The sequence below is a fragment of the Protomyctophum parallelum genome, assembly GCF_964188405.1.
Source record: "Protomyctophum parallelum genome assembly, chromosome: 11".
In the NCBI taxonomy this organism is placed as follows: domain Eukaryota; kingdom Metazoa; phylum Chordata; class Actinopteri; order Myctophiformes; family Myctophidae; genus Protomyctophum; species Protomyctophum parallelum.
In genome coordinates, this window is record NC_139707.1 from 50,020,629 (window position 1) to 50,043,128 (window position 22,500).

General features: G+C 44.6%; 1 protein-coding gene across 1 annotated transcript in view; it reads right to left on the bottom strand.

Annotated features, from left to right (window-relative positions):
• Positions 1-155: 155 nt before the first annotated feature.
• The window catches only part of LOC310867063 (protein unc-13 homolog B-like), a gene marked incomplete at both ends in the record, with an annotated part of 127,538 nt that continues 105,193 nt past the window's right edge, over positions 156-22,500 (bottom strand). Inside the window, 11 exon segments of the mRNA XM_083776857.1 lie at positions 156-438; positions 2,351-2,516; positions 2,657-2,740; positions 3,127-3,183; positions 4,635-4,782; positions 7,398-7,469; positions 7,843-7,878; positions 10,508-10,631; positions 10,824-10,961; positions 11,352-11,440; positions 12,127-12,153. Of these exon segments, the coding sequence (XP_083632983.1) occupies positions 156-438; positions 2,351-2,516; positions 2,657-2,740; positions 3,127-3,183; positions 4,635-4,782; positions 7,398-7,469; positions 7,843-7,878; positions 10,508-10,631; positions 10,824-10,961; positions 11,352-11,440; positions 12,127-12,153 (1,224 nt within the window).

A 22,500-nucleotide genomic window follows, 5' to 3' on the forward strand; every position in this document is an offset into this window, starting at 1 on the left:
GGGGAACATGATGGCACAGAGAAGGTTGAACGACATGGTCCTCCGAGCCGGACCACGTCCAACAATCAACAACAAAAAAAAAAAAAACGGTTACTTTAGTAACTACAGTTCTTTTAGTCGCCACGTGGGGCAGCCTCTTCCTCCCCTCCCCTCTCTCATCTGCCCTCCTCGGCCGGGCGCGTCTCCGACTTCATCCTGAAGAACTCCTTGGCGACCTCGTCGTGGGGCCTCTGGGCCAGGATGCGCAGCACCGTGGTGCCCGTGTCGTCGGTGGCCACGCGGGCGCCCAGCGGGCACCAGCACACGCAGCTCCGCCGCTCGCCCACGTCCCGGAGCTGCAGCACGGCCGTGCCCACCATGCGGTCGGCGCGGCCGAAGCTGTAGTCCTTCACCGTCAGCTGGAGCTCGTAGCAGTCCATGGACTCCTTCCCCGGCACGCTGCACGGGCGCCACACGGCCAATGGGACGGCAGCAGGGAGATGGGCCACGCGGCCAATGGGACGGCAGCAGGGAGATGGGAGACCAATGGGACCACAGCAGGGACAGGGAGACCAATGGGACCACAGCAAGGAGAGGGAGAGAGATTACAGAAACAAATCATTTGTAATACTTAGCCCATTCTGACCTGAGATCAGATTCTAAAAAAATGTCTATTACATCCTGACAGTTTCATTATTAACCCGTTCTGACCCGAGATCAGATTCTAAAAGTGTCTTCGATTTTTTCAAAAATAGCAGACCTACAAGCTCGTATCGCGCCACTCGGTGGCGCGATATGAGCTTGTAGGTCTGCTATTTTTGAATAGCTAAAGCATAACGTGATGCCGACACCAAAATGGGTGCCCGTTCAGAATGGGTTAAGCAATTTAGGCCTGACGTTAAAAAAAAAAAAAAAAAAAGGCTTCTAAATCCTGACTGTTTTCTTGAAAAAGCTATGTTTTTCTATGTCACAGTCGTTCTCAAACACTTTCATGTCACTTTTCACGATTCTTCAAAAATAGCAGATCTACAGGCTCATAGTATGAGCCTGTAGATCTGCTATTTTTCAATAGCTAAAGCATAGCATAATGCTAACACCAAAAGGGGTTCCCGCCCAAAATGGGTTGTGTAAATATGAAATAAATGCTTAAACATGTAGCTATAGGTGTAATGTTAGAGTCCACAGAAGACATGTAAATATGAAATAAATGCTTAAACATGTAGCTATAGGTGTAATGTTAGAGATCACAGTAGACATGTAAATATGAAATAAATGCTTAAACATGTAGCTATAGGTGTAATGTTAGAGTCCACAGAAGACATGTAAATATGAAATAAATGCTTAAACATGTAGCTATAGGTGTAATGTTAGAGTCCACAGAAGACATGTAAATATGAAATAAATGCTTAACCCTCTAACACCCGCATTAATTTCTACTTGCAAAAAATAGATTTCAACCTTACTACTACTTTGTACTACTAGGACTGACACTAAAACATATGTTAAAAAAAATAAAAAAATAAAGTTTGATGGAAAATTTATAATAATTATATAATACTTATATAATAATATAAAAAAATCATAATTTACATTTGGGGGATATCTTTCACAATAATGAATAAAACATGTTCTAGACATTCTAATGATCACAAAAAAACATATATTACAATTATTTTACCTACTTTTATTAGGGTAAAGGTCAAAAGTCTTAGGTTAAAAAATGTTCAAAATCGCACAGAGTCCAGACATTTTTAATTTGTGTGAATTTCAGCCTCTGTGGGGGGTATTTATATGCAAATATCATGACCAATGTCATTGAAATGGCATTGCAATGAACCTCACTGATGACATTTAGGTGAAAAAAGAACAGAAAAAAATTATAATAATTTAGTAATTAAATAAAATAAAATTGTTGCTAAAAAGCAACGCTGGGTGTTAGAGGGTTAAACATGTAGCTAGGACTAATGTTAGAGTCCACAGAAGTGAACCTTTCAAGACTGTTTTCTCAACTCGCTGTTTCTCTGCAAGACATTACTCTATAAGCCATATCTCCAAAACCAGTGGGTCAAACTGAACAACCAATATGTCAATTTGAAGCTAAAAAACGAAAATTAAAAAAGAAATCCAATGGCAGTCCCTCAGTCAATTTTGGTCACATATTGTACTATCATTTTGAGAGACCATGACATGATAAAGTCTGAGAACTAACTGGCACGCGGACTATTAGATCTGCTATTCTGGTCAAACTTGGCAGACAATTAACCCATTCTGACCTGAGATCAGATTCATACGAGGTTTCCCGCCGGACACACACTGGTCTGATTAAGTGGTTCCATGTCACGGTGGAGCCGTCTACTGCGTTCACACTTACAACTGGAAGGTCTCGTTGAACTTGGCCGTCCAGCTGTTGTTCTTGGACTTGGTGGCGAAGCGCCGCTTCTTGTCGGCCAGGAAGGGTCCGGCCAGCGTGAGCTCCACGAAGGGCCGGAACATCCCCGAGCCCGACGTCTGCCACTTCATGTCGTTCACCGCGATGACTGGAGAGAGAGAGAGAGAGAGAGAGAGAGACATTGAGAAACAGGAACAACAGGAGAAAGGCAACTAGTCCAAAACCTAGGATGGTAAGTCAGGTTACAGCATGTGCGTGTGCGTGTGTGTGTGCTTGCGTGCGTCTGACCTCTGACGACGATCTTGCGTTCCTTTCCTGGTACGATGTCTATCTGGACGACGGCCTCTCCGATGGGCTTCTCCACACCAGAGCCTACGGGACACGATCCCAGTATAGCACAACCTCATTACTCATAACACCCTCGGGACACCATCCAGTATAGCACAACCTCATTACTCATAACACCCTCAGGACACGATCCAGTATAGCACAACCTCATTACTCATAACACCCTCGGGACACCATCCAGTATGGCACAACCTCATTACCCATAACACCCTCGGGACACCATCCAGTATAGCACGACCTCATTACACATAACACCCTCGGGACACCATCCAGTATAGCACAACCTCATTACTCATAACACCCTCGGGACATCATCCAGTATAGCACAACCTCATTACAGGCTGCCCTGGGGCGCAATCATAGCGCAATTAAGCGCAGCTTGACAACTTTATTCATTTATTCTGACTTACCCCGGTCCGGGCGAGCTTTCTCATTGGGCGTAACTCTGATGCCCATCCCATCATGCACTGGGAGGGAAAAGGAGAAGAAGAGAAAACATCAATAAAATCCACTTCTAGTGCACTTCCTGTAAGAGCCATTTGAGCCATGCATCTATCCTGGTCTGGCGCATGGTCTAACTACCTGTAAGAGCATCTATTCTGGTCTGGCCCATGGTCTAACTACCTGTAAGAGCATCTATTCTGGTCTGGCCCATGGTCTAACTACCTGTAAGAGCATCTATTCTGGTCTGGCCCATGGTCTAACTACCTGTAAGAGCATCTATTCTGGTCTGGCCCATGGTCTAACTAACTGTAAGAGCATCTATTCTGGTCTGGCCCATGGTCTAACTAACTGTAAGAGCATCTATCCTGGTCTGGCCCATGGTCTAACTAACTGTAAGAGCATCTATCCTGGTCTGGCCCATGGACTAACTACCTGTAAGAGCATCTATTCTGGTCTGGCCCATGGTCTAACTACCTGTAAGTGCATCTATCCTGGTCTGGCCCATGGACTAACTACCTGTAAGAGCATCTATGCTGGTCTGGCCCATGGTCTAACTACCTGTAAGAGCATCTATTCTGGTCTGGCCCATGGTCTAACTACCTGTAAGAGCATCTATCCTGGTCTGGCCCATGGTCTAACTACCTGTAAGAGCATCTATCCTGGTCTGGCCCATGGACTAACTACCTGTAAGAGCATCTATGCTGGTCTGGCCCATGGTCTAACTACCTGTAAGAGCATCTATCCTGGTCTGGCCCATGGTCTAACTACCTGTAAGAGCATCTATCCTGGTCTGGCCCATGGTCTAACTACCTGTAAGAGCATCTATCCTGGTCTGGCCCATGGTCTAACTACCTGTAAGAGCATCTATTCTGGTCTGGCCCATGGTCTAACTACCTGTAAGAGCCATTTGAGCTGTATGTCTGCTATTCTTTTTAAATCGTGGAAATGTGCCTCAAATCTTTGAATATATATTATTACAGAGTGAACATTTTAACTCAAATCTTTGCTTCTGGGAGGGGGGGGGGGGGGGGGTCCCTGGAACAACATATTTTCAGATGGGGGGGGGGGGGGAGGCATATTATATATAATTTTTGGGGTCCTTGACGTGAAATATTGAGCACCACTGATACAGAAAGATAAGGTTTTTCAGAAAACTGTCAGGATGTAGAAGACATTTTTAGAATCTGATCTCAGGTCAGAATGAAAACTGTCAGGATGTAGAAGACATTTTTTTGAATCTGATCTCAGGTCAGAATGAAAACTGTCAGGATGTAGAAGACATTTTTAGAATCTGATCTCAGGTCAGAATGAAAACTGTCAGGATGTAGAAGAATTTTTTTAGAATCTGATCTCAGGTCAGAATGAAAACTGTCAGGATGTAGAAGACATTTTTTAGAATCTGATCTCAGGTCAGAATGGGTTGAATTCTTCTCCGTCCAGTATGCATGCGGGAGAGCCTTAACTCTTCCCTTACCCTGCGCGTGTTGTGTCGAGACGAAGGTCTTGATGAGGGCGTCCGTGCTCTGGGAGTAGAGAGAGAGAGCGTAGCGCAGCGAGGCCAGCTCGGGACTCTTCTCCACGAAGGCCCTCTTCAGCCCGTTACCGTTGGCATGGAAGTATTGCTGAAACAGAGACAACAGGGGGGACTGTTCACTGGCATGGAAGTATTGCTGAAACAGAGACAACAGGGGGGACTGTTCACTGGCATGGAAGTATTGCTGAAACAGAGACAACAGGGGGGACTGTTCACTTGTTTTAAACATTGTTATAATTTAGCTATTGAAAAATAGCAGACCTACAAGCTCATAGCGCGCCACCGAGTGGCGCGCTACGAGCTTGTAGGTCTGCTATTTTTGAAAAATCGAAGAACGACTGACATTTTTTAGAATCTGATCTAGAATCATTCTTGATACTACACTTGATACAATACACATCAGTGCACTTCAACCTACCTTGATACAATAACACATCAGTTGCACTTCAACCTACCTTGATACAATAACACATCAGTGCACTTCAACCTACCTTGATACAATACACATCAGTTGCACTTCAACCTACCTTGATACAATAACACATCAGTGCACTTCAACCTACCTTGATACAATAACACATCAGTTGCACTTCAACCTACCTTGATACAATAACACATCAGTGCACTTCAACCTACCTTGATGTAAGCACAAGTGATTAGACTTGCTGGGCATTTCTGCCTGACGCACCTCCGACGGTGCCATGGTGCTGGCTGCAGGGTCATCAGCCGGGAGCCACCCTTCACAGATGTTTCGCTCCATTAATCCCGGAACATCTCTGGGTGGTGGAGCAGCGACAGGGACGTCTCCCTGCCGCCCCCTGCAGCCAGCCGAAGGATCCTTGTTCTCCCCACACTCTGTCCCAGTGTTATTGCTTTTGTGGTTGTGGAATGAGTCCCAAGGGACTATGCATGGCAGGGACGTCCATCTCCCTGAGTCAGGCGTGGGCTGACCGCATACCACAGCATCTCAAGGTGGTGAAATATAGCAGCAGGAAAGGTTCCCTACTGCCCCCTGTCTACGCTCCTTGTTTTCCCCACGATTTGTCGTTTCTCCTGAGCCATAACCAGAAACTTCCTTGTTCTGCCTCCTCTGCCAGGACTTTGAGGGCATTCTTCAGCTTGGAGCCTTTGATCCCAAGGGACTTTAGTAGCCGCTGGGTGGATGCTCCAGTGTAGCCTCTACACCCGACTTCCACTGGGTATGTGAAGGCTCTCCACCCTGCTTGTGAGCACTCACTTGCCAGCTCTGAATATTTGTCCCTTTTTCTCTCAAAGGCAGCCTCCATTCCCTCCTCCCAAGGAACTGTCAGCTCTACCATAATGACTGTCTTAGTAGAGGTGGACCACAACACGATGTCTGGTCGTAGAGCGGTTGTGGTGATCTCTTGCGGGAACTTCAACTGCCGGTCTAGGTCAGCCCTCATGTTCCACTCGCTTCCAGCTGACAGGAGGGACTGTGGGCTCTTGGTGATGCTCCGCGGCTTGCCACCTTGCTGGACAAACTGGATCGACCGCTCTGCTGTTCGTGAACTGGCGCCATTTGCTTCTATTCTGCGTACTTCCAGGATTTCAGCTAGCTTCCGCAGAACGCGATCGTGGCGCCATCCATATCGGCCCTGCGTCAAAGCCACCTTACAGCCAGAAAGGATGTGATGCAAGCTTGCGTTCTGGGTGTCACAGAGCTTGCAGGTCACCTCTGTCCCGTACCACACATGCAGATTCCAGGGACTGGGAAGGGTGTCGTATGTGGCCCTGATGAGGAAACTCAGCCTCGCTTGGGGTATTCTCCACATGTCGGCCCATGTAATGACCCTGTTGACTACGGCCTCCCAATTGGTCCATCTCCCTTGTTGCTGTTGGCCCACAGCCTTGATCATATAGCTCTCCTCTTCCATTTTCACCACTTCTGAAACCACAAGGTCTTTCCTTTCCTTCTTTGAGGCTTTGGACCACTTTGTGGGTGCTGTTCCCCAGCCAAAACCAGCCCTGCCAGACTGCACTTGTCCTACCATTTCCTGATGTTTCAGTCGGCCAATGGCCTGGTCTACTGTCTGCATAGCATTCCATTTACGTCCAGTGCGGACTTGGACCTTGGCGTTGCGGACAGTTGGATCAGGTGAGTCTCTCAGCTCGAACACAAGCCTCACCTTCTCCTGTTTGTAGCCAAGGCTGATGGATTTCAGTGGCAGCTTCAGGGTGGTTCTTCCAAACCTTGGAAGAACCAAGTTATTGATACAATAACACATAAGTTGCACTTCAACCTACCTTGATACAATAACACATCAGTTGCACTTCAACCTACCTTGATACAATAACACATCAGTTGCACTTCAACCTACCTTGATACAATAACACATCAGTTGCACTTCAACCTACCTTGATACAATACACATCAGTTGCACTTCAACCTACCTTGATACAATACACATCAGTTGCACTTCAACCTACCTTGATACAATACACATCAGTGCACTTCAACCTACCTTGATACAATAACACATCAGTTGCACTTCAACCTACCTTGATACAATAACACATCAGTTGCACTTCAACCTACCTTGATACAATAACACATCAGTTGCACTTCAACCTACCTTGATACAATAACACATCAGTTGCACTTCAACCTACCTTGATACAATAACACATCAGTTGCACTTCAACCTACCTTGATACAATACACATCAGTGCACTTCAACCTACCTTGATAGCCTCCAGACCTGCATCGATGATCACGCAGTGTTTGGGGGTCAGGGTCCGAGTCTCGCCTCCTCCCTAAAAAAAAGATATAAAAAAAAAAAAGATTAGTTTTATATAAGTTTTAAAACAAACAAATCAAAAGCTACTCCACAAGTTAAACACATTTATTTTTAAATTAATAATTAACCCATTCTGAACGGGAACCCATTTTGGTGTTGGCATCATATTATGCTTTTAGCTATTGAAAAATAGCAGATCTACAAGCTCATAGCGCGCCACCGAGTGGCGCGCTACGAGCTTGTAGGTCTGCTATTTTTGAAAAGTCGAAGAACGACTGACATTTTTTAGAATCTGATCTCAGGTCAGAATGGGTTAAGAAGTAGTGAAAATAGCCAATCTACGCTTCGTGAGTTTGTGCGTGCGTGCGTGCGTACGTGCGTGGGCGTACCTTTAAGTTGGACAGTCCTTTGGCCAGTTGGGCGCCCTGCAGAGGAGAAAACACATCATGTCATCGTTTAAATGCAGACGGTGACGAGGAGGCATTTCACTGGCTGTAGTCTCCTGTAGCCAGACAACTATTACACTCTCTGCCAATATTAATATTAATATAGAGAGTCTGGAACAACACCTCCCCCAAGCAGAGTAACTATTACACTCTCTGCCAATATTAAAGGTATATTCAGTGATTTCACTTAATTCAAATATCACTTATTCTTTTGTTTTGTTGTGATAATCCTCTCTACTATAGAGTGTGCTGGCCATATAAGGAGTTCCTCCCCTGTCGCCAGTTAACCCCTGGGGGTCAAAAAACCGTAGGTTTCGTTTTTGACTCTCTATCCTGATTGGACGAAAGGCTTTGGGTCCCAGCCAAAAACGAAACCTAAGGTTTTTTGAGTGAAATCACTGAATATACCTTTAAGTGTAAAAAGGTTGGGAACCACTGCTCTAAACAGCATCGACCAGTAGAGGGAGCTACAGCGTTGTTGCTGCACATTAATCTGCTCACTCACTACTGCTCATGCACAGGTAGGCTGCATGAGCACGCACGCACGCACGCACGCACGCACGCACACGCACGCACGCACACACTCCTCTCCCTCTCCCTCTCTCTCTCTCTCGCTCTAAGTATTTAGTCTCATGCCATAGAAAGCATAGGTGAGTTCCAGTCTATTTTTTGGATTGGCTGCATGAAGAAAATAGCAAATCTACAAGCTCCTAACACGCCACAGTGCGGTGCGCTGTGAGCTTGGAGATCGGCTATTTCCAAGCACGCGACCGAGTGTGTTAAAGCAGCCTGTTGCGACGAGGCATCGAGGCTCCGCCACATTACATTTTAGTCGACTAAATTGACTTTAGTCGACGTCAGTGTTGTTTTCGGCAGCAAGTTTCTATTTTAGTTTTAGTCATAGTCTCCTGAATAGTTTTCACTTAGTCTTAGTCACATTTTAGTCACCTGGAATGTCTTAGTGTTAGTCTAGTTTTAGTCGACTAAAATATTTCAGATGGTTTAAATACGACTAAATGCCCGGGATTCGAACTTGGGGTCTTGGGTCGCGAAAGTCCAACATCGTAACCACTATAGAGCAAAGGGACATCCCTCTGGACCGTGGGATATATTAGAATAGCAGAGGCTGTGAGCCTCTCTGCTACACTATAGCGCCACCATCAGGCTGTGAGCCACTCTGCTACACTATAGCGCCACCATCAGGCTGTGAGCCACTCTGCTACACTATAGCGCCACCATCAGGCTGTGAGCCTCTCTGCTACACTATAGCGCCACCATCAGGCTGTGAGCCTCTCTGCTACACTATAGCGCCACCATCAGGCTGTGAGCCACTCTGCTACACTATAGCGCCACCATCAGGCTCTGAGCCACTCTGCTACACTATAGCGCCACCATCAGGCTGTGAGCCTCTCTGCTACACTATAGCGCCACCATCAGGCTGTGAGCCTCTCTGCTACACTATAGCCCCACCGTCAGGCTCTGAGCCACTCTGCTACACTATAGCGCCACCATCAGGCTGTGAGCCACTCTGCTACACTATAGCGCCACCATCAGGCTGTGAGGCACTCTGCTACACTATAGCGCCACCGTCAGGCTGTGAGCCTCTCTGCTACACTATAGCGCCACCATCAGGCTGTGAGCCTCTCTGCTACACTATAGCGCCACCGTCAGGCTCTGAGCCACTCTGCTACACTATAGCGCCACCATCAGGCTGTGAGGCACTCTGCTACACTATAGCGCCACCATCAGGCTGAGAGACACTCTGCTACACTATAGCACCACCATCAGGCTGTGAGCCTCTCTGCTACACTATAGCGCCACCATCAGGCTCTGAGCCTCTCTGCTACACTATAGCGCCACCATCAGGCTGTGAGCCTCTCTGCTACACTATAGCGCCACCATCAGGCTGTGAGCCTCTCTGCTACACTATAGCGCCACCATCAGGCTGTGAGCCACTCTGCTGCACTATAGCGCCACCATCAGGCTGTGAGCCACTCTGCTACACTATAGCGCCACCCAGTGGCGTGCACAGACATTTAGAGGGGCAGGTGCTCAAGTGAAAAAAAAGGGCACCTTGTGCAGCGCATTTTGGGGCGGGAACCCATTTTGGTGCTTTATAGCTATTGAAAAATAGCAGATCTACAAGCTCGTAGCGCGAGCTTGTAGATCTGCTATTTTTTTTATTATCTAAGAACCACTGACATAGAAACATAGCTTTAGATTGTGGGGGGCCTAAAATAATATAGTAGAAGCGTTTTTTTATCAAGATTTGATCAATGTCACCGCATGGTCCACATCACTACAAATTAACCCATTCTGAACGGGAACCCATTTTGGTGTTAGCATCATGTTGTGCTTTAGCTATTGAAAAATAGCAGACCTACAAGCTCATAGCGCGCCACTCGAGCTTGTAGGTCTGCTATTTTTGAAAAATCGAAGAACGACTGTGCCATTTTTTAGAATCTGATCTCAGGTCAGAATGGGGTTATAATCAGACCAGTGTGTGTCCAGTGGAAACCTCGTATGAATCTGATCTCAGGTCAGAATGGGTTAATAATATAGACACTCTGCTGCACTATAGCGCCACCATCAGGCAGTAAGTACTGACCAGGCTGTCGTTGCTCTGTGGGAGGACGATCTGCTTCTCCAGACTGCTCAGGACGATCTTCCAGAGATCCTTCAGGATCCTCTTCAGCACCGACTTCTCACACACGTCTGCAAAGATGCTCAGACTAAACACGGAACGCACGCACACACACACACACACACACACACGCAAACACGCACACACGCACGCACGCAAATGAAGATCGAGGTGAAATTACAAAAAAATAAATACAGACAGACAGACAGACAGACAGACAGACAGACAGACGGACGGACAGACAGACAGACAGACGGACGGACGGACAGGACGGACGTACTTCCCGTCCAGGAAGTCCATGAGGGGCCTCAGGATGGCGTCGGCGTCGGCCCCCGCCGTGCCCCGGTTGGGGGGCCCCTTCATGGGGTAGAGGATGTCGGCCACCTGCCGCATGCAGCCGTTGATACGGGCCTGGAAGCTGGGACACACACACACACACACACACACACACACACACACACACACACACACACACACACACACACACACACACGCATTAGACCAGGACCAGACACACTGCAGAGATCTCTAGATTCTATAAGCAAACATAAGCTTGTATAAACTATAGTTTCATGTAAGTCCCGCGATTCAAACGCTTAATGGTTGTGTGTGCACCTCTGTATCCGCTATGTGGAAACTGTTTGTTTATTTGTATACCGTTTCATTCTTTGTTTAATGTACTGTCTATGCTGCAACCCTAATTTGCCCTTCGGGGACACTAAATATAAACTTGAACATTGAACCTTGAAACCCCAGATCTGCCGTGTGCGTGTGTGCGTGCGTGCGTGCGTGCGTGCGTGCACACTACCTCTTGCCAAACACAGTGCTGAAGTTGTCCAGGAAGGCGTTGAGCTTCAGTTGCAGATCATTGAGAATGTCAGCCGCCTCTGTGTCCATCTGCACGCACACACACGCGCACGCGCACACACGCACACACACACACAAACACACACACACACACACACACAGGTCAATGTATGTTAATTCAATGGAAACAAGCTGAAAGGCTTTCCTGGTCACATCCTTTTAGCAGACCTTGTATTGAGGGTATATGCAAAAAGTGAGTTTAATGTCATTAAGCGTCGTTTAATACAACCAGAAAGGACTTTTCTGCGTGGATGTATGGGCTGTCATGATCAGTAGGTGTTCCCACCAGGGCCCCAGACTAAGGGGGTCCCTATACGTCCCAGCGACTATAAAATATATATTTGGGACTTAAATTGATCTCAGCCGGGACGGTTTAGGGACTTTTCTCACTGTGAAAATGTGCATATTGTGATCAACTACGGGCAGCAGCATGAGACTATAGCATGCACGTAAAACGAGTACGTAACAAATCCACGGGACCGCGCGTACACAAAATACGCTGGCGTTGTCGCACCGCTATACTGCTCCCCTATACTGCTCCCCTATACTGCTCCCCTATACTGCTCCCCTATACTGCTCCCCATGCAGTGCTCCGAGCTAAAAAACGCAGGTTTCATTGAAGATTAACTACAGGCGCGTTTTTTATCGCTTCCCGTTTGCAATAAGAGGCCCTTTAGTCTAATTGTTAAAGGGATGTCTCTGCGTCTCCACCGTACCTTCCGGTTCTCCACCGTAGCTTCCGTCTTCCCGGGAGGACAGATCAGATAAGATAAGAAAGATAAGAAAAAAGAAAAATAAATAAAAAGATAAGAAAATGGTTGAATATACCCCTGTTGGCCTATTGCATTGTAGGCTATGTTGGGTTTTTAATAGGGTGGGGGGTGTCTGGTAGGGGTTTATTACTAGGGTAGTCTACAACATATCAGGTTTTTAATGGGGTGGGGGTGTCTGGTAGGGGTCTGTTAGGACATATACTACAACATATCAGGTTTTTAATGGGGTGGGGGGTGTCTGGTAGGGGTCTGTTAGGACATATACTACAACATATCAGGTTTTTAATGGGTGGGGGGTGTCTGGTAGGGGTCTGTTAGGATAATATACTACAACATATCAGGTTTTTAATAGGGTGGGGGTGTCTGGTAGGGGTCTGTTAGGACATATACTACAACATATCAGGTTTTTAATGGGGTGGGGGTGTCTGGTAGGGGTCTATTAGAATATACTACAACATTTCAGGTTTTTAATGGGGTGGGGGTGTCTGGTAGGGGTCTGTTAGGATAATATACTACAACATATCAGGTTTTTAATGGGGTGGGGGTGTCTGGTAGGGTCTATTAGGATAATATACTACAACGTACCAGGTTTTTAATGGGGTGGGGGGTGTCTGGTAGGGGTCTGTTAGGATATACTACAACAGACCAGTGTCTGTTTTTGGCAGCAAATTTCTATTTTTGTTTTAGTCATAGTCTCTGGACTGAAACTCCATTTAGTTTTAGTCACATTTTAGTCACCTGGAATGTCTTAGTGTTAGTCTAGTTTTAGTCGACTAAATGTCATAAGATTTTAGTAGACTAAATCTACAGTTGATTTAGTCGACTAAAATGTATTTTGGCGGGTCTTGATGCCGTCGTATTGAGTGTTTTTTACACTTGCTGAAAATAGCCGATCTACAAGCTCACAACGCGTCGCGTTGCGACGCGTTGTGAGCTTGTAGATCGGCTATTTTCAGCATGCAAGCATGCAAGCATGCAAGTGTAAAATGACTTAAACTGGATCTCTTGTCCACTAGTCCCTTCCTAACATTTGAGTCTAGTTTTTATTTGTCGACGAAATTGTCAGTATATTTAGTCTTAGTTTTAGTCATCGCAGCTTAGCTTTCATTTAGTTTGTTTTTGTCAGTGGAAAAAGGTAGTCGACGAACATTTTTCGTCTTAGTTTTAGTCGACGAAAACAACACTGCAACATACCAGGTGGAAACCATCAATGACTGGTAGGGTGAACTAGAGGTTAACGGTGAGCAGTGGCATGCACAGACCCATTCTGACCTGAGATCAGATTCTAAAAATGTCTTCTACATCCTGACAGTTTTCCATTCTGACCTGAGATCAGATTCTAAAAATGTCTTCTACATCCTGACAGTTTTCCATTCTGACCTGAGATCAGATTCTAAAAAAATGTCTTCTACATCCTGACAAGTTTCCATTCTGACCTGAGATCAGATTCTAAAAAAAATATTTAATGTCAGTCGCTCTTCGATTTTTCAAAAATAGCAGACCTACAAGCTCGTAGCGCGCCACTCGGTGGCGCGCTATGAGCTTGTAGATCTGCTATTTTTCAATAGCTAAAGCATAACATAGTGCTATAACACCAAAATGGGTTCCCGCCCAGAATGGGTTAATAGTGTGAGATTTATAGATTTTGGGGCCTAAATAATATATTAGAAGCTTTTCTTTTTATCAAGAATTGATCAAAGTCACCATGGTCCAAATACTGTAGTGTACAGTGTACACTGTAAAAAAGAAAAGGGCACATTTGTGCTCTATAGCACCCCCTAGTGTCCATCTGTGCACGCCACTGACAGTGAGACTTCGGGGGGGGAATCGTTCTATGAAGCTATTATTTAGGCAACGATGATATGGCATTGGAACAAACCTTGTTCAGTTCTTCCTTTGACTGGTGAATGCAGAATGAGAATATACAACTCAACATTAACACAATTAGCGCCTTTAGCCAGAACGTAGAAAACAGAAACAAGTTGAAATGTGGATGTATATACAGTAAGTCCACTGGCCGACAGTACAGTGACGCTATTATGCAGCTCAACATATTCTGTTTGTCATATCACGTTACGCTCGTATGAAAGAAGAAGAATAAGCGATTTCAATAAAAAGGAATGAATAGAAGTGGTCCAACTATAAATTTCACCATTGTACTACGGATGTTAAAGGAGAATTCCATACTAAAAGGCTTTCTTACCTTTCTTTGTAGTCGTTACGTCCCCACCAAAGAGGTCCAGGTGTTATTTAGTGCAAAAGCTCCTTATTTGCTATTTCCCCTACCATAAGCCCTCAATGGGGGTGTTGTGCTAATTCGCTTATTTCCATCGCTCAAAATTATAATTTCTTATATATCCTCTCTTCATAATGTAAATAATATCCCAAGCGGCACACTTTACTACTTCTTTCGATGGAAATAAGCGAACTAGCATAGCACCCCATAGCCCCATTCAATTCCCATTCAATGCAATGCAATTCATGTAGGGCTTATGGTAGGGGAAATAACCAATAAGGAGTTTTTGCACAAAAAAACACCTGGACCTCTTTGGTGGGGACGTAACAACTACAAAGAAAGGTAAGAAAGATAAGAAAGCATTCTAGCATGGAATTCTCCTTTAAGGTAAACCTCTTTAGAGCTTATTGCACCCCTCTCTACACAGCTCCACTGTGGGTGAAGTACAAGAAGGAGAGCTTATACGCAAACTGCAAGTAGCCTATAATGACTGTCTTCGTATCCTGTTAAAAAAACCCAAGGAGCACTAGAGCCAGTGGGCTTTTCTGTTCATTGGGACTCACTACTTTCAGGGCTCTGTTGAGGAACTTGACATTTAAATTCATGAGCAGGCTGGATCGCTCACTGAATGGACTCATTGGACAGATGACAGACCCGGGCCGTAGTTCTGTAAGGTACACTTCTACCATCAGAGGACACCGAATGGACTCATTGGACAGATGACAGACCCGGGCCGTAGTTCTGTAAGGTACACTTCTACCATCAGAGGACACTGAATGGACTCATTGGACAGATGACAGACCCAGGCCGTATAGTTCTGTAAGGTACACTTCTACCATCAGAGGACACTGAATGGACTCATTGGACAGATGACAGAGACCCAGGCCGTAGTTCTGTAAGGTACACTTCTACCATCAGAGGACACTGAATGGACTCATTGGACAGATGACAGACCCGGGCCGTAGTTCTGTAAGGTACACTTCTACCATCAGAGGACACTGAATAGACTCATTGGACAGATGACAGACCCGGGCCGTAGTTCTGTAAGGTACACTTCTACCATCAGAGGACACTGAATGGACTCATTGGACAGATGACAGACCCGGGCCGTAGTTCTGTAAGGTACACTTCTACCATCAGAGGACACTGAATGGACTCATTGGACAGATGACAGACCCGGGCCGTAGTTCTGTAAGGTACACTTCTACCATCAGAGGACACTGGCATGAGTGCCTCGCCTAGAGTAGTAACCTGTGGGGCTGGGTAAATGTACTTTTCTTTTCTTTTTTTTTTTTTTTGTATTCTCGTATATGTGATGTACTATCTTACCAGTTAGTCGAATAAAGGACTTTATATAGTTGGAGGCCAAAAATATCACTCTTATCACATCAGAGTGCTGTCCAATGAGAGCGAGCGGGATTCTGGACAGATGTGAGTCATCGTCCAATCACCGAAGGCCCGTAATGGGAACGGAGCAACGGAGACAAAACTAATGGAATCATTTCCTCCTGTTTCCTCTAATCCCTTCCTTCCCCTGCCTGGGGCACGCACGCACACACGCACGTGCACGCACGAGCGCACACACACAACACACAACACACACGGTAATTCTTCGCATGGAAGAGTGCCTCTCTCACATAACGAGCGTTTGACTGATTCAGATCAAACTATTGGCATTCTTGACTTTATAGAACGTCTTCGAGGTTCCAAGATTCTCCACGGCAATAAGGATGTCTGTAACGAGACAAATTAGTGGCGTTTCGGCGACCCACCTGTTTGTTCTCTAGAGCTTCCTCCTCCTTTAAGTGAAAACAAAAGAGAGGCAAAGATTTGAAAAAGGTAGGGGGGAAAAAACTTGCACGCCTGGCCGGAGATCAATAGGACTCGCACATCAAGCTCTAAAACACTAACGAACCCAATTATAATTCTACGGAGGTGAAGGTCAGAAGCACAGAGACAATAATGACCAGTTGAAGAGAGAATCGATGCATAGACTACAAGGGAATGAAGGCCCATTTGTAGTCAGTCCGTCGTGCGAGGGCGTCGCTTGCCAAAAAAAAAAAAGATCTACAAGTGGTAGCAGTGTCATAATCATTTTCATAACTATCCATTTATACGTCGGCTATTCAAAAGAAAGCAGATATACATAAGCTGCGAGCTTGTACATCTGCTATCAGTTTTTGAAAAATATCAAAAATGTATGAATAATTTAGATTAGGACACACTCACACACGGACGGAGTGCAAAACATATACTCTCTCCCCGTGCCTTCAGCCTGGTGGAGACAACTAAACATACTCTCTCCCCATGCCTTCAGCCTGGTGGAGACAACTAAACATACTCTCTCCCCATGCCTTCAGCCTGGTGGAGACAACTAAACATACTCTCTCCCCATGCCTTCAGCCTGGTGGAGACAACTAAACATACTCTCTCCCCATGCCTTCAGCCTGGTGGAGACAACTAAACATACTCTCTCCCCATGCCTTCAGCCTGGTGGAGACAACTAAACATACTCTCTCCCCATGCCTTCGGCCTGGTGGAGACAATAAAACATACACTCTCCCCATGCCTTCGGCCTGGTGGAGACAATAAAACATACTCTCTCCCCATGCCTTCGGCCTGGTGGAGACAACTAAACATACTCTCTCCCCATGCCTTCAGCCTGGTGGAGACAACTAAACATACTCTCTCCCCATACCTCCGGCCTGGTGGAGACAACTAAACATACTCTCTCCCCATGCCTTCGGCCTGGTGGAGACAACTAAACATACTCTCTCCCCATGCCTTCAGCCTGGTGGAGACAATAAAACATACTCTCTCCCCATGCCTTCGGCCTGGTGGAGACAATAAAACATACTCTCTCCCCATGCCTTCGACCTGGTGGAGACAATAAAACATACTCTCTCCCCATGCCTTCAGCCTGGTGGAGACAATAAAACATACTCTCTCCCCATGCCTTCGGCCTGGTGGAGACAATAAAACATACTCTCTCCCCATGCCTTCGACCTGGTGGAGACAATAAAACATACTCTCTCCCCGTGCCTTCGGCCTGGTGGAGACAATAAAACATACTCTCTCCCCATCATGCCTTCGGCCTGGTGGAGACAACTAAACATACTCTCTCCCCATGCCTTCAGCCTGGTTGAGACAATTAAACATACTCTCTCCCAATGCCTTCGGCCTGGTGGAGACAACTAAACATACTCTCTCCCCATGCCTTCAGCCTGGTGGAGACAATAAAACATACTCTCTCCCCATGCCTTCAGCCTGGTGGAGACAACTAAACATACTCTCTCCCCATGCCTTCGGCCTGGTGGAGACAACTAAACATACTCTCTCCCCATGCCTTCAGCCTGGTGGAGACAATAAAACATACACTCTCCCCATGCCTTCGGCCTGGTGGAGACAATAAAACATACTCTCTCCCCATGCCTTCGGCCTGGTGGAGACAACTAAACATACTCTCTCCCCATGCCTTCAGCCTGGTGGAGACAACTAAACATACTCTCTCCCCATGCCTTCGGCCTGGTGGAGACAACTAAACATACTCTCTCCCCATGCCTTCGGCCTGGTGGAGACAACTAAACATACTCTCTCCCCATGCCTTCAGCCTGGTGGAGACAATAAAACATACTCTCTCCCCATGCCTTCGGCCTGGTGGAGACAATAAAACATACTCTCTCCCCATGCCTTCGACCTGGTGGAGACAATAAAACATACTCTCTCCCCATGCCTTCAGCCTGGTGGAGACAACTAAACATACTCTCTCCCTGTGCCTTCGGCCTGGTGGAGACAACTAAACATACTCTCTCCCCATGCCGTCGGCCTGGTGGAGACAACTAAACATACTCTCTCCCCATGCCTTCATGGTGGAGACAAAAAACTAAATTGCTATCAACATCAACAGTGACAACGACACTACTGTAGCACACAGGGGATAGGACGCGACACACTGTACAGAGGAGAGGCTGGAGGAGGGACTATAGTGACATCATGGCCTATACTGTACTGTATACTGTACCTGCTTCTCCTTGTCTTTCTTCTCGCCCTGAAAGAACCAGGCAAGGACACAACTGGTCAGAATCAGCCATGCGTTGATGGTGGATACATTTATGTCTCTGTCAGGCATCCATAGTTTAAAGGGATTGTGACATTAAAAAAAAGGTTTTGGAATTGTTCTTGTTTTTTTTTAGGTTTTCTAATCTCAATTGCACCCAAAAAACATGAACTTTTAACATTCAGTAGATTTTCTGTGATCTGGGGTTTTCTGGCTCAAACAGGTGCTCTGATTTGCCGGCAGTAAGTGACATCACTTACTGCAAAATCCCATATATGTCAATGGGATTTGCCAGCAGATGTCACTGTTTCACTGTGTTGCCTGTTTTCATTGTAGCTCAAAAGGCCCAAAAAACCCCAAAGAAAACTTCAGACCACAGAAAATCCACTGAATTTTCAAAGTTCAGGTTTTTTGGGTGTAATTGAGGTCATAAAACCTAAAATAAAAAATAAAAATAAAAATAAATGAAAAGTAATGTCATAAAACCTTTAACTTTTTTAGCTTTGTTTTTTTTTCCCTGTACTACTCGTTCATGATGAAGCTTTTCAATCCAGACAGAGATGATATAATGCGCTGGAATAATTATGATGAACTGATGGGAGCAGTGTTGTTTTTGGCAGCAAATTTCTATTTTAGTTTAGTCATAGTCTTTGGACTGAAACTTAATTTAGTTTTAGTCACCTGAAATGTCTTAGTGCTAGTCTAGTTTTAGTCGACTAAATGTCATAAGATTTTAGTCGACTAAATGTATTTTGGCGGGTCTTGATGCCGTCGTAATGAGTGTTTTTACACTTGCTGAGAATAGCCGATCTACAAGCTCACAACGCGTCGCAACGCGATGCGTTGTGAGCATGCAACCAAGTGTAAAATGACTTATACTGGATCTCTTGTCCACTTGTCCCTTCCTAACATTTTAGTCTAGTTTTTATTTGTCGACGAAATTGTCAGTATATTTAGTCTTAGTTTTAGTCATCGTAGCTTAGTCTTCATTTAGTTTCCATTTGTTTTTGTCAGTGAAAATAGGTAGTCGACGAACATTTTTCGTCTTTTTTTTAGTCGACGAAAACAACACTGGATGTATAGTCTAGTGTCAGATCAGCTGAAATGGACGCTGGCCTCCAAATGTGGAGGCGATGTCAAGACAGACATTTATTTTAGTCAGTAAATATAGTAAAGTCGATAGTGAGAGTCACATTATGTGGCCTACAGTATAACTTTTCTCATCCAACGTCAGAAAAACCCTGTCATTTAATTTCCAAATTTGAGTGATACGCCGTTTGCTGTTCTGGGGTCGGTCGGTTTCACATCTCTTCTGACTTGACAGTGTTTAAGAAATGGTTGGTTCAACGTTCCGATATTTGATATTCATTTGATCAGACACCCCCCCCCTCCCCCTCCCATAATGAGCCCAAAGAAAACGTACTGAAAACAGACACGCCTGTTTCTGACCACCTTCATTAGTTATTTCATTCCATTCCATTCATTGACGCAACATTCGATTACAGAATATAATATATTACCATAATGAAATACTCGTGTAGTTACAACACAAGGCTATGTAGGTTACTACAGTAACACACGCACGCACGCACGAACACACTACACTCTTATACTGTATAAAAGCGCGCACACACAGCCAATGTTGAACGCACCTTGTCCTCGGACTAGATAGAAAATGGTAGAAAAAGAAAAATAAATGAAAATGAATGTCATAAAACCTTTAACTTTTTTAGCTTTGTTTTTTTTCCCCTGTACTACTCGTTCATGCTGAAGCTTTTCAATCCAGACAGAGATGATATAATGCGCTGGAATAATTATGATGGACTGATGGGAGCAGTGTTGTTTTTGGCAGCAAATTTCTATTTTAGTTTAGTCATAGTCTTTGGACTGAAACTTAATTTAGTTTTAGTCACCTGAAATGTCTTAGTGTTAGTCTAGTTTTAGTCGACTAAATGTCATAAGATTTTAGTCGACTAAATGTATTTTGGCGGGTCTTGATGCCGTCGTAATGAGTTTTTTTACACTTGCTGAGAATAGCCGATCTACAAGCTCACAACGCGTCGCAACGCGATGCGTTGTGAGCATGCAACCAAGTGTAAAATGACTTATACTGGATCTCTTGTCCACTAGTCCCTTCCTAACATTTTAGTCTAGTTTTTATTTGTCGACGAAATTGTCAGTATATTTAGTCTTAGTTTTAGTCATCGTAGCTTAGTTTTCATTTAGTTTCCATTTGTTTTTGTCAGTGAAAATAGGTAGTCGACGAACATTTTTCGTCTTTGTTTTAGTCGACGAAAACAACACTGGATGTATAGTCTAGTGTCAGATCAGCTGAAATGGACGCTGGCCTCCAAATGTGGAGGCGATGTCAAGACAGACATTTATTTTAGTCAGTAAATATAGTAAAGTCGATAGTGAGAGTCACATTATGTGGCCTACAGTATAACTTTTCTCATCCGACGTCAGAAAAACCCTGTAATTTAATTTCCAAATTTGAGTGATACGCCGTTTTGCTGTTCTGGGGTCGGTCGGTTTCACATCTCTTCTGACTTGACAGTGTTTTATTTTTTAAGAAATGGTTGGTTCAACGTTCCGATATTTGATATTCATTTGATCAGACACCCACCCCCTCCCCCTCCCATAATGAGCCCAAAGAAAACGTACTGAAAACAGACACGCCTGTTTCTGACCACCTTCATTAGTTATTTCATTCCATTCCATTCATTGACGCAACATTCGATTACAGAATATAATATATTACCATAATGAAATACTCGTGTAGTTACAACACAAGGCTATGTAGGTTACTACAGTAACACACGCACGCACGCACGCACGAACACACTACACTCTTATACTGTATAAAAGCGCGCACAGTGCGCGCACACACAGCCAATGTTGAACGCACCTTGTCCTCGGACTAGATAGGGATAGAAATAGAAATAGAAAAAGCAAAAACATTAAGTTAATGAACAAGAAAGAATGTTGTGCAAGAAGTACAACCACAGCGTAAAGGAGGAGTGCTGTGGAATGGTCTCTAGAGGGTGCTGTCGGGTACACTGCTATGCTAAGCATATTTACTACCATAGACACTATTCACTGCTAAGCATATTTACTACCATAGACACTATTCACTGCTAAGCATATTTACTACCATAGACACTATTCACTGCTAAGCATATTTACTACCATAGACACTATTCACTGCTAAGCATATTTACTACCATAGACACTATTCACTGCTAAGCATATTTACTACCATAGACACTATTCACTGCTAAGCATATTTACTACCATAGACACTATTCACTGCTAAGCATATTTACTACCATAGACACTATTCACTGCTAAGCATATTTACTACCATAGACACTATTCACTGCTAAGCATATTTACTACCATAGACACTATTCACTGCTAAGCATATTTACTACCATAGACACTATTCACTGCTAAGCATATTTACTACCATAGACACTATTCACTGCTAAGCATATTTACTACCATAGACACTATTCACTGCTAAGCATATTTACTACCATAGACACTATTCACTGCTAAGCATATTTACTACCATAGACACTATTCACTGCTAAGCATATTTACTACCATAGACACTATTCACTGCTAAGCATATTTACTACCATAGACACTATTCACTGCTAAGCATATTTACTACCATAGACACTATTCACTGCTAAGCATATTTACTACCATAGACACTATTCACTGCTAAGCATATTTACTACCATAGACACTATTCACTGCTAAGCATATTTACTACCATAGACACTATTCACTGCTAAGCATATTTACTACCATAGACACTATTCACTGCTAAGCATATTTACTACCATAGACACTATTCACTGCTAAGCATATTTACTACCATAGACACTATTCACTGCTAAGCATATTTACTACCATAGACACTATTCACTGCTAAGCATATTTACTACCATAGACACTATTCACTGCTAAGCATATTTACTACCATAGACACTATTCACTGCTAAGCATATTT